This window comes from Sebastes umbrosus, chromosome 23 (assembly GCF_015220745.1).
Source record: "Sebastes umbrosus isolate fSebUmb1 chromosome 23, fSebUmb1.pri, whole genome shotgun sequence".
NCBI classification, from domain to species: Eukaryota; Metazoa; Chordata; class Actinopteri; order Perciformes; family Sebastidae; genus Sebastes; species Sebastes umbrosus.
Genome location: NC_051291.1, coordinates 16226154 through 16238832, shown reverse-complemented (window position 1 = coordinate 16238832; position 12679 = coordinate 16226154). Strand labels below are relative to the sequence as shown.

Below are 12679 nucleotides of genomic sequence, written 5' to 3'. Positions count from 1 at the left end.
GGGGATCAGGTATACAGATAGTGATGTGAGGATGAGTGTGTGTGTGTGTGTCTGGAATTAACGGCACAGCAAATCCTCTTATCCACTCTATAAGTTACCGCATCGCTCCATGATGTAATGAGGGATGTGTGTGTCTTCCCATACCTGCCCTCCTCCTTATCTACACCCTCTTTCCTTCCTTATCTTTAGTGCGTAGTCTTGTCATGTTTGCCCTCTGGCTGTCCTCCCTGTACACTCCAGCACCCTCTCCAATCTCTGTGTGTATTTTTTAATAGGTTGAGTGATGTGGAAAATTAGCTGTCAGCCCAAATGTCACACAGTTAATCAGTCAGACAGATTTAATGCTATCCGGTGCTCAGAATAGCCCATTTGTTCTCAACTATGGAGGACCACAAGAGTCACGTAAATAGTAATAAAGCATTTAATTGATTAATAACTAATTGTACATTAAAAATATGTATTTATTTTTAATTGAAGCAGCTTAATGATGTCATCCTGTAGCTCTGCTATTCATGTTCATGAGGAGTTCCTCTGTGATGAGGTACAGCGTGGCGTCCGGCGGGGGGGTTCTCAATAGTTTGTCTGTTCCCTCGTTGTTGATCAGTGACCTATATGATGAGCATTTATTCCACATATTAGTAAAGGTTGAAACTGTAACTTCCTGATAACTAAATACATTCTTGATCAGAATTTCTTTAGAACAAGTTGAAGTGTGTTGTTGTCATAAGAGAACCTACCTCATTCGGCCAGCACGCTGTCGACTTCTGCTCCTCTCGCTGTCCTCTCTGTGTCTTCCTCTCGACTTGGACGACGGTTCCAAACATGTCATACTAGCTTGTCGCGAAGGGGGTTAAATAATGCTCCAAACTTACACAAAATTTCGGCGAGGAAAAACTGGCATGGCCATTTTCAAAGGGGTCCCTTGCCCTCTGACCTCAAGATATGTGAATGAAAATAGGTTCTATGGATACCCACGAGTCTCCCCTTTACAGACATGCCCACTTTATGATAATCACATGCAGTTTGGGGCAAGTCATAGTCAAGTCAGCACTCTGACACACAGCTGTTAAATGCAGTACCTGTGAGGGTTTCTAAACAATATTTATCATTGTTTGGTGTTGTTATTTGATTTACAGTAATAAATATATACATACATTTGTATAAAGCAAGCAAACTTGACTGGTTTTCTGTACTTATAACCTGAGTCAATTTTACAAGAAATGGCAAAAAAAAACAAAACTGAAATATTCCGGTGTGTAGATGATACAAAACTGGTAATTTAGCTAACTCTGTCTCCATGGCGTGGAAAAGGAGGCAGGATGGACTTTATTAGTGTTGTTCTGTACCTACTTGCTTTCATCATCATGTCAAATATGAATCTGCTTTGCTCATAAAAGAGGAAATGTTACTTTTTTGAATAGTTACAGGTTGGCCAAAATATTCAGTTATACAGTAGATGACAAAACGGCCTCACCACAATGTAGAGTTGTTGACCACTTCAACACGTCAAAGTTGAGTTTGAAAGTGGTGAGATTTTGTGGTTTGATAAGTGCTGTTTTCAAGGTCAAGAATGAATTTTCAATTTGAAGTTGTTAAAACAGTCCCTATTTAACAGTTAGTACTTTTGTTTTCTCAGACAGGCTGAAATGAAAGATTAAACAACCACATGAACTCGTAGGACTCAGCTACCTACAGACAAAACAAGTTGAATATGTTGTGTGGGAAGTTAACAGCAGTCGGATGACATTTGCTTTGATTTGGACCTGTGAAAGCAGTAATTGTTTATATGATGGTGTGACCTGCGGACATATGCTGCAGCAGAAATCGGTATTTCAACATGAAAGCAAACCCATGGGCGACCCATCCTGAGATCAGGGTCAGGCACGAGCACAGCGTGACGCACTGCCTGACCCACATCTCATGCTGGTATCCGGTGGTTAACCAGGAGGTATCACAAGAAGTCATCAGGCTGTAAAAGTAAAAGCACAAACACTCATAATAATTTCCCTCTGAGATTATTAGTTTTTATAACTATCCAGAAGAGAGAAAGAGAGACCTTTTATAAAGTAACCCTCTGACCGACATTAAAGACACTTTCTCTCCTCTCTGCCCTTTTTCTGTCTCTCGTCATGTTCTTTCCTCGTCTTTGACCTCCCTCTTCCTCTCTTTCTATCCATGTTTAATGAAGTCTCATTAAACATGCAGACTTTCCACTGGCGAGCTCGCGGGGTGACCCAGACTCGATGCCTTGGAGACACACACACACACACACACTCACATGAATACACTGATCTGCTTAGGTCAGATCATCAACTGATCCTCTTATGTACGTGAAAACACACACGCTGTATGAAAAAGGAGAAGCAACAAAATTGTAACATTAGCCTCCCAGCATCCTTTTTTTATCCCTCTTTCACTTTCAACAATCGAAGCAGAGTATCATCTGCTAATCACGATTGTGTAGATTAAACCTGAAATTTGTACAGTTTGACCTTGGAGTGTTTGTTCTATGCGTTTTGCATGATGTGTTCCCAGATCAGATGTCTGGACGAGGTACAAATCTATTCTTGTCCCCGCGATAAAAGCACTTGTCGTGCTACGCTAATACAGAAACACTGCATATAGAAGTATTTGTCATACATCTACATAGGTGTGTATTCACCACTCCACCTTTTCATGCACACACCTATACACAAACTTTCTCCTACTTACTCACACTCTGCAGATCTATTGATCTCTGTGACAGTGACAGGTAGTGCTGCATGCATTTCCCCAGAGTCACACCCTCCCTCCTTCACTGTGTGTGTGAAACGTTGAGAAATACTGGCTTCAGCTTAAGATCAAACCGTCTGAGAGGTTTCTTTACTTTCAGTTGATCGTGACCTCTTTGGACCAGTTTCACAGGTTCTTAACTCCACTTTAGAGACAAGAAAGAAAAAGTAGACAGAGAGGTAAACAAGAGAGAGAAGGAGACAGTGAAAGAAGGCTTACTGTAGATAATAACAGTGTGTTTCTTGTTTTGTGGATCATAATGTGATCTACTCAGCAGGTCTGGTTTAGTGCCAAAGTATTTAACCCTTTCAACTGATACCAAACCTTGTTTAAATCTGCAGAGCATTATTTCGATCCCTAGAGGAGATCCCAATGATGTCAAATATGGCCTCAATAATAACATGTTTATGTAAGAAGTAATGCTTAACACACAGTAAACTCACCCTTGTCATGCATGAAAGGCATTCGGTTACTTTATTTTATCTATTTGTTTTGTTTTTATGTTTTATTCATGATCCAAAAATATCGGACAGTTTTTTTGGGGGGAAATGTGTATAAAATGATACCTAGAATATTTCCATTTGTGGAAATGGTGAAAGCCATGAAAACATAGTCTTGGGTTGAATATTTAACTCAATGCAAACATCTTATATGGAGCTTCGATGATGACTTGTACCAAGTTGGTTATTGTCAAAAGGTGTGGCACAAGAGGATTTTTATGCCTCCGCGCCAGCCGTGGCCAGTCATTATGTTGTCTGTCTAGTCCGTTCTCGTGAACACAATATCTCGGGAACATTTAGAGGGAATTTCTTCCAGTTAGGCACAAACGTCCTCTTGGAATCAAGGATGAACTGATAATATTTTGGTGCTCAAAGGTAAAAGGTCAAGGTTACTGTGACCTCACGTCCGTCCCGTTCTCGTGAAAGCGTTATCTCAGGAACGCTTTGAGCGAATTTCTTCAAATTTGGCACAAACGTCTTCCTGGACTCAAGTACTGATTAAATGTTGGTGGTGAAGAGTCAAAGGTCAACGTCACTGTGGCCTCTCAAAACACGTTTTTGGCCATAGCTCAAAAATTCATATGCTAACTATGACAATTTCACACAAATGTCCTACAGGGTAAAATGACAAAGTGATGACATTTTGGATAGACATGGATGTAAACGGCAACATGACCGGTTAGCGAAGGCATACAACCATGAGGCGGTAATTCTCGTCGACTTAAGGGGTGTATTAAAGTGTGAAAACTGGGTTTAATGGGTTAATTACAGTTTTATTGTAAGAAATAAACACTGATTGTGAAATTATCCATCTAACTCCAGCTTGTTTTATGAGATCATGACAGCTCCAGTTGTGAAGCAAGAGCTTTAAAATCCTGAACTCCCACACAACTCAAAACACCAACATAATGATGTGTTTCTGCAGACTCATCACGCTAGTGAAAATCCATTGTTATGGGGCTTTAAATAATGATAATGATGCAGCTAAGGGGCGTTGGCAGTTCACTTTGATTTCAAGATTATTTTTAAGTAAATGTAGATGCTTCATTGAGGGGAAGTGAAGCTTTTTAGAGCGTCTAAGAAAACCTTTATTGTGGTTCAGATTCCTGTTAACACCAAGAAGATGACGTGTGTGCAAGGCTTCTAGAAACTAAAACCTTACTGTAGCTCTTCTCTTCTTATTTTATTTTATCTATGTTTTGTTTTGATATTTTATTCATGTTCTTTTTCATAAAGATCCCCCCCCCCCCAAAAAAAATCAGACAGAAATGTGTATAAAATTATACACATGACATCTAGAATGTTTCCATTTGAGGAAATGGAGACGCCATAAAAGCAGTCTTCGGTTGAATATTTAACTCAGTGTAAACGTTGTATATCTTCAATGACGACTTATATGTGATATTGTCACAAGGTGTGGCGCAAGAGGATTTTATAAAAGCTACTAAAGGGTTGTATTAAAGTGTGAAAACTGTGTTTACGGGGTTAATTACAGGTTTTGGTAAGAATTAAACACTAATTGCTCAGTTAAAATCCTAATTTACGGTCGTCACTGTGCATGTAATGACTTGGCTGTAAAAATCCAGCATTTATGAGATCCTGACCGCTCCAGTTGTGTAGCAAGAGCTTTAAAATCCTGAACTCCCACACAAAACGCCAACCATAATGATGTGTTTCTGCTGACTCATCACAACACAGCCTTGAAAATCCATTGTTATGGGGATATAATCTGGCTTTAAATGATGATAGTGATGCGGCTAAAGGGCGTTGGCACTTCACTTTATTTTTACATCTTTAAGTAAATGTGGATCCTTCATTGAGCGGAAGTACAGCTTTTTAGAGCGTCTAAGAAAAGCTTTATTGGATTCCAGTTAACACCAAGAAGATAAGTCCTCTAGAAACTAAAACCTGACTGTCGCTCTTCTCTCCATATTTCATCATTAATCCTTTCTCTTGTTTGTTTTTTCCAGATTGGCGCTTATGACCAACAGATATGGGAGAAATCAGTGGAGCAGCGAGAGATAAAGGTAGGTTTGTTTCACTGTTCTTTTGTTATTTCACTTTTTTCCTGTTTGTGTTTTCTTTCTGTGTTTTTCTAAATGTCTCTCCTCATCCTCTATTTCTTGGTTCCCACTTTGTCAAGTCTTTTCTTTGACTTTCACTCCTCCATCTTCCTCCCTCTTCTTCATTTGACTTTGTTTTCGCTGTCTCTCACCATGCTGCCAGTTCTTTTCCAGTGTTTTCTTTTAACTCTTTCCTCTCTGCCCTCCTGGCTGGGGTGTCACCTGCCCGTCTCTCCTCTTCTTCATCTCCATCTCCATCTCCATCCCTTCTTCTTCCATCCGTCTTTTCCTCCTCCTCCTCTACAGTTTATTTCTCTGGTGAGTATACAGCGGGGAGGACGTCCCTCTTGTTTTCCCACAGTGCACGTCTGCTCACCCACGCTGTAGACTACTAGACTGTGATTGGTTGGTTTGATCGTAGTGTCAAAATCCCGGTGTGATTATTAACCCCACTCTGCGTTCACACTGTAGCAACGCTGCTTTGGGATTGGCTGCAGGAAGAAGTTGTTTCCTTTTTAAACTTTAACTGCAGCCGGACGAATGAGGGAACTGAGCAGCTGTGTGGTGTGAACACACAGCTGGATTAGAATGAGTCATGTGATCAGGGTGGCACCGAAACTTTGGTCTTCTTTAACTCTTAGCAGATGGTTTTAGGTTAAAAGCAACAACCCAGGCTTCTTGAAGGTCAAGGTCAGATCAAAGATTGACGAAAGACTAAACTGTTTTTTCAGGGTTATATAGCTGCATTTCTGTGACCTGTCAGGGCTGTGTGTTCCTCCGGGAATAGACATAACAAATTCAGGTAGGAAGGTACATTCCCAGCTTCTAGTTCACAGCAGAATTGTGCATATGCTTCCTAATTCTCGTGTTTCATTCTGTTAAATCCTAGATGATCACAACATATAACAACACTACAACTTAAGGCACACATTAATTAGCATTCTACACAATTGGACAATACAACAATTATAACAATGCAAAAAAAGATATGGGAAAGTAAAAAATCTACCAAAAGAGTTAAGATTGATTAAAGAAACTGAACAATGAAAGAAAGAGAATAAAAATAAAAGTAAAATTGATAGTGATATTTGCTCATTTTCTGTAGTTTTTTGGGCTTTTTGGTGCGATCTAATATGCTCTGATATTCTAACTGTTACATGTAAACAAGGGATGCACCAATACCGATATGGGATATCGGGCCGATACTGACTCAAATAGCTGGATCGGATATCGATGACAATGAGGCTGATCTATTCAGTTCATTTCTATGTTTATATAGAAATATACTATATACTATATACTTGAATATACTTGAATTGTAATTGTTATTATTTTAATTAGGGGTGTAAGAAAATATCGATACACTTGAGTATCGGGATATTATGTTTTGTGATATTGTATCGATTCTCCAAAACGCTGTATCGTTTTTTAATTAATAGTTTATGTGTAAAGATTTGTGACAGTGATAAATGCAAATGCAGATCCCACAGATCCAACTTTTTAAACTCAGATTTTATGCATATAGCGATGTGTTCTTCATACTATGAAAAAATGGCTATATATCGCCTTACTTACGGTATCACAATATATTGAATTGCAACCCCTGTATCATGATACATATTGTATCATCAGATTATTGCCAACACACAGCCCTAATTTTAATAATTGATATCAATTCAGTAAATTTATATTGTATTTATTTGTTGCAATTTATTTTACCACGTTAGGGAAGTAATAAGTCAAGCTTGATGTTGCCTTACACGTAAAAGAATGATCCTAGTCACTTCCACACAGTGAGGCAGACAGATTATTAATAATTAGTCATAGGAAGTGGAGACACTGCAGAGAGGTGTTGTCATAAAAACAGGAAAAACTCTGTGTCCCTTTGAGATGAATTATTCCCCTTTAGGAAGTGGTATTCTTTCACGGTTTCTTAAAAGAGGACTCCACCGATTTAGCTTTGTGCACTTCTATAACATTATCTGACTCAAATCAATGCGGCAAAACCAGAGAAAATCTCCTGGCACCTGCATTACCCACAATACAACTCGACCATTAATGAGATTTTCTTATGTTCCCAAAGTGGGGTTCAAGCACCTGATAAATGCTTCTTATTGTATTTTTAGGGGAGATTTACATTTAGTTTATTGGTTTTAAGTCAATAATAGTGACAGGAGATGTAAAAAATGTGTGCACATCTACATTTCACTGGCTCCTGATGAGCGGTTTCTACTTTCTGTCCCACCTCTACTTCTACCTCCTCCTAATGTACCTCTTGTCCTGTAAACAGCAGTGAAAGACACTCTCTTTAATGAGCTCAAAGTACACACACACACACACACACACACACACACACACACACACACACACACACAAACACAGCGCTGCGACCTTGGTTCTTCGTCTGGAGTAATTGGTTTCTCAGAGTCTGTATCTGCAGCAGACAGTGCAGAGTTTCTTAGCATGATATGGAGACAAGATGCGTCACCTCCTCACCCCTGTAAAGTGTTTATAGCCTCATAAAAAAATGTAAATAACCAATTCTTCTCATAAATCTAGAGGAGAGAGAGAGCTGTCTGTCTGTAAAATGTCCTGTTTTAGCAGTCAGATGTGGCAGCGACTACTTCTCTTAACTCTTTTAGACTGGTTGCAACACATGTCCGTTTATAAATGTCTATTTTGGCACTGGTGCATTGTTTTAGAGAAGATACAGCTGCTCCTTCATGTCTTAATCATACTCTGTAGATTAATATTTTTAATTTCTGACAAACAATGTACAATAGTTTGCAAAAGCATAACCAATGTCTAATAACAGAAGACCAATTAGCAAAGCAGGAAAATTGAAATGGATCTATTAAAAGTGGTTCCTTTTTGTTTCCTTTCTGATCTCTGACTTTGCAAAAACAAACAAGACAAGAACTATTATTGACATATATATTATATCAATAGTTTCATTCCACCTTTTGGCTAAAGCATTCATAACTTCTCTGCCAAAATAATGAATACTTACATGATCAATTCTGCTGTTTTCTAAGAGGGAAAACCAGTCGCCACCTGCTGGTACAAACAGGAAACTACAATATATCCTGCTGGGTTTTTAGTTAAAATTCTCATTACTAAAATAGATTTTAAATATACTGTATACCATTTTAGGTGTGTAAATATTGCAACAGAGGTGTAAGCATGAATAAAAAGAAAATAACAAGCAGCCTTTTATACGTATTGTAAAGAGTCGCTGTATCTCCTTAAATGAATGACTGGCATTTATACATGATGGACCAATCTGTCACTGAGGCGACATCAGAACTTGTAATTGGAGGAGAAACTAGTTTATAAAGATAAGAGACTATGAATAACACAGAGATAAGAGCCGTGGCAAGGCGAGAGGTTTGAAGGACTTCACTGGTGCAGTAAATCTACTGCCAAGAGGAAGCTATTGATCGGCTTCTGTCTTGCTCTTCTACTCTCTCACGTTTTCCCTGTCTCTCTCTCTCTCCCTCTCTCTTTCTAACACACACACACACACACTGCGTATTGGCTCGATCGTTGTGCTATTTAAAGATAAGTGCCCCATCAAGCGTCTGTATCAGAGCATTTACTGATAACACAGAACCTGATTTGGCCTGTATGTAAATATTAGCATGAGCCGGTCAGATACAAGTGGACCACTTTGTGTTTTATTTCACCATCCTGTTGAATGTGACTCACATCCTTAAAATGTAGAGTATTTAAAAGATGTGAAGGTATTGTTAAGATTTCCTCCTCTTGTAAACTGATAATGAAAACCTTTGAATAGCGCTGAGACGCGTGTATTGTTTGAAAGTTTTCAACACTAGTGCTGATACAATACCTGATTTTGGGTGCTGATACCAAAAAACATACTTCTTCAATACCTTATTTTAAGGCTGGGCAATTTGGCAAAAATCTTCTAACCTGATATGTTTGTTTATTTATTTTGCACAAATTAAAACTACACAAACGTAACAAAAATAAATAATATACAGTGCAGGAAGAGACACACTCGGTGTATTTGAGTTAATATGTACTTGTTATCAATTTAGATGACGTAATTGTGTATCACGATATCTCGATATATATATATATGATTTCATCACAATACGATTCAATTTTATTAAATATAAACGTTTTTACATTTAACTAAAGAAGCCAACGTCCTCAAATGTTAAATGATTAAACACGGCACAAGACTAGACTAAGAAATCTGCCTAAATAATGTAGTCTAACAATTCATTTTGATTGGTTTGCGTGGGAAACTGTGAGTAGAGTTTGTGTGTGCGTGTTTCGTCACATACTGTGTGGTCACGTCTGCGTTTTCACAGAGCCGTTGATAAGAAAACTCATTAAAACCAAACTATTATCAGGCTTTGCCGCACCAGATGCATGTGAACTTCATAATTTACAGCCGCTCGTAAAGTTTTGGTACTTTTAGTCATCACAGCTGACGGAGCAGTTGCTCGCACACAAACAGATGAAGAGCATGCATCATAGGAGGAAGTGACTGGTTGGCACAGGAAGTCAGCGTGCCACAGGGGAGCTTTAATCTCAGGGTCATAAACTGCACAAATGCACCAACTTTTAGACCTACTGTATAACCATAAACCTCAGGGGGGGCTGTTTTTGAAATGACGCAGCTGAAAATGTCCGTAGGGATGTTTTTTTTTAACAAATGCAAAGTGGCAAAAGAGACTCGACATTTAGACCAACTTAATGCATAAAAAGAGTATAAACATGCTGAGTGAAATCCAGTAGATGTGAGTAGATGGCCATTGCAGGGATATGCAGAATAGAGCCAGTAGCTGTGTGAGCCTGAATGCACCGTGTGCCTCCTCAAAACACTGAATGTGTGTGTGTGTTCATGATGGCATAGAGTGCATGAGAGGCCTCCTGTAGCTGAGTTCCTGTGTGTGGATATTAATAGTTTCCTTCTCTGTTTCTGTCTTTGTCTTGCATTGACTCTGTGTGTCTCTCTGTCTCCCCCTGCAGGGCTTGAGGAACAAGCCGAAGAAGACTGGACATGTCAAACCGGACCTTATAGACGTGGACTTGGTTAGAGGTGAGGAATAAAAAGTGTGCGTGTCTTTTCCATCAAGCTAATTAGATTAGATACGGGAACAGGATTTCTGCTAAAGCTAACATCGTCTCCTCATAAAACACACACGTGAACCTGAGATGCCAGCGTCGCCGTGCCAACCTCCTGTCACTGTTAATCCTCACTCTCTTTCTATCTTCACCTCTCCATCTGCGTTCTCATCTCTTCGCTTCTGTCTCGTATCTCATCACATTTTCAATTATTCATTAGATCAGTCCAATTTATCCTCCGTTGTTATTTCAGCATCATCACACAGGAAGACAGAATAGATAATCAAGATAAACAGAGAGCGATGGGGTTGGGGGCGGGGGAGTAGAAAAAGATCTGTAGAGATGAAAAGAGATAGAAGAGGAAGAAGCAAAAGATTAAAAGATAAAACAGCTCCAATGTGACTCCAGGATGTATTAAGTGATGAGCTTTTGGCTTAATTAGTTTGTCTCGTTAAACCGAGTGTGTGTATTTATTCTCTTCCTCCGCAGGTTCGGCGTTTGCCAAGGCCAAACCAGAGAGCCCGTGGACGTCACTGACGCGGAAAGGCATCGTCAGAGTCGTCTTCTTCCCGTTCTTTTATCGATGGTGGATCCAGGTCACCTCTAGAACCATTTTCCTCTTACTGCTGGTTCTCTATCTGCTGCAAGGTGTGTATGCATGCACCTTCTTTTGACATTGGTCTTTGATAAAAATATCGCGGCTGTAGTGGTAATATCTTATTTCTATGCACCAAAATATGTTTCTTAAATGTGAGAAAGAAATCATACCGTTACAAAATTGCGTTATATTTCCTTTTTTTTATCGGCAATTCTTAGTTTTAATAGTGTCTAATGAGGTTCAGTAGACTTAATAGGCGAGTTGCAGCATCATCGTCTAAACATTTACTGACTGGTTGTTATCTAGGGTGAGTTTATCCTCAGTGGATGTTTAAATCTTCTAACAAGCTCACAAGATGTTCAGCAGCTGCTGCCGTGCGTCTAATCTCCAGTTTTTCTTAAAATACACATGCAGTTTACAAAATGTCTTGAGAGCGTGGAGTACTCCCGGGTTACGCCTACAGAGCTGCACAAACACTGAACAGTGTTTTCCACCACCTACATCACGATGCCCTTTTCAGCCCCGACGAAAACAAGACTGTTATTTTATTTTCTCTCTCCAACCCTCCACCCTTCCTGCTCACTTCCCACACATACCACATAAAAACACTCACACACCTTCTCTTTGATTCAATACCACAGTTTCATCAAGTCGTTTTTGACCACCAGAGAGCAGAAAAACAAAACACACAGAAACAAAAACCTGAGATACAGTCACTCAGTCTTTTGTTGTGGTTAACATGTTAGCAAACAGGTGCTTAGTTACACAACCAGCAGACACAAAGCGACACGAGAATTTAAGTCCAATGTTTTCTCAACTTTTAGAACCTTTTTGGTCTCCACAAACTTCTGAGAAACACATCTGGATCTCTTGCACCAGGGGGCGACTTTAGACTCTTTTTGGGGGATCTCAAGCACATGTAAATTTCATCTTAGCACCCCTAAAAAAATAATTATCAAACCCTCTGAGAGTGCCGACATTACTGTCTTTAAGAGGCTGTAGCGGACTCAGTCTTATCGCTAGAGTGAATATATCTCGGTATCATATGAAACTAGAAAACCTAAGAAATACACTGGTACCATGTCATGCTAGCTTGGCGATATTCAAAGGGGTCCCTTGACCTCTGACCTCAAGATCTGTGAATGAAAACCCTTTACAGACATGCCCACTTTATGATTATCACATGCAGTTTGGGGCAAAAACCATGCAGTTTTTTGCATGCAGTATAAATGTGTTATTTTCGCCTATTCTAAAAATGATGTGTTTGAATATTTCTGCATATTGGGGTCCATAAACAGTCCTGGAATTACATAAATTGGTTATGACTGGAAAGCTGAGACTCTTGTGGATTCAATGAGCCCAACTGTATTTATGTATCCCCATAGTAGGCTAGCCATTTCATATAGAGACCAATTTTTGTAGTTATATTCATATCACAAGTAGGTGCGAGACTATTGGAAATCCATATCAAGTCTGATTGACAAGACCAGTGTGACTGAACCGTGCAGTAAATGTGCAAACTGGAGAACCAAAACAATGAGCTAAAAGGTTTTAAAAGCTGTGAAGAGCTGCAGAGATTGGCGTTAAAACTGTAACATTTAATTCAATTTCTCTGTTTATAATGTAATGAAATGCTATTTGTCCAT

General features: G+C 39.2%; 1 protein-coding gene across 3 annotated transcripts in view; it reads left to right on the top strand.

The window, feature by feature from the left end:
- LOC119482868 (putative homeodomain transcription factor 2) overlaps positions 1–12679 on the top strand; it is a 49340-nt gene that overhangs the window by 24752 nt on the left and 11909 nt on the right. For 2 of the 3 annotated variants that reach the window (XM_037760768.1, XM_037760766.1), the window contains exons 4-7: positions 5243–5299; positions 5642–5653; positions 10340–10409; positions 10925–11083. In XM_037760768.1, the coding sequence (XP_037616696.1) occupies positions 5243–5299; positions 5642–5653; positions 10340–10409; positions 10925–11083 (298 nt within the window). The remainder of the gene's footprint in view (positions 1–5242; positions 5300–5641; positions 5654–10339; positions 10410–10924; positions 11084–12679) is intronic. The other variant, XM_037760767.1, reaches the window with a different exon arrangement.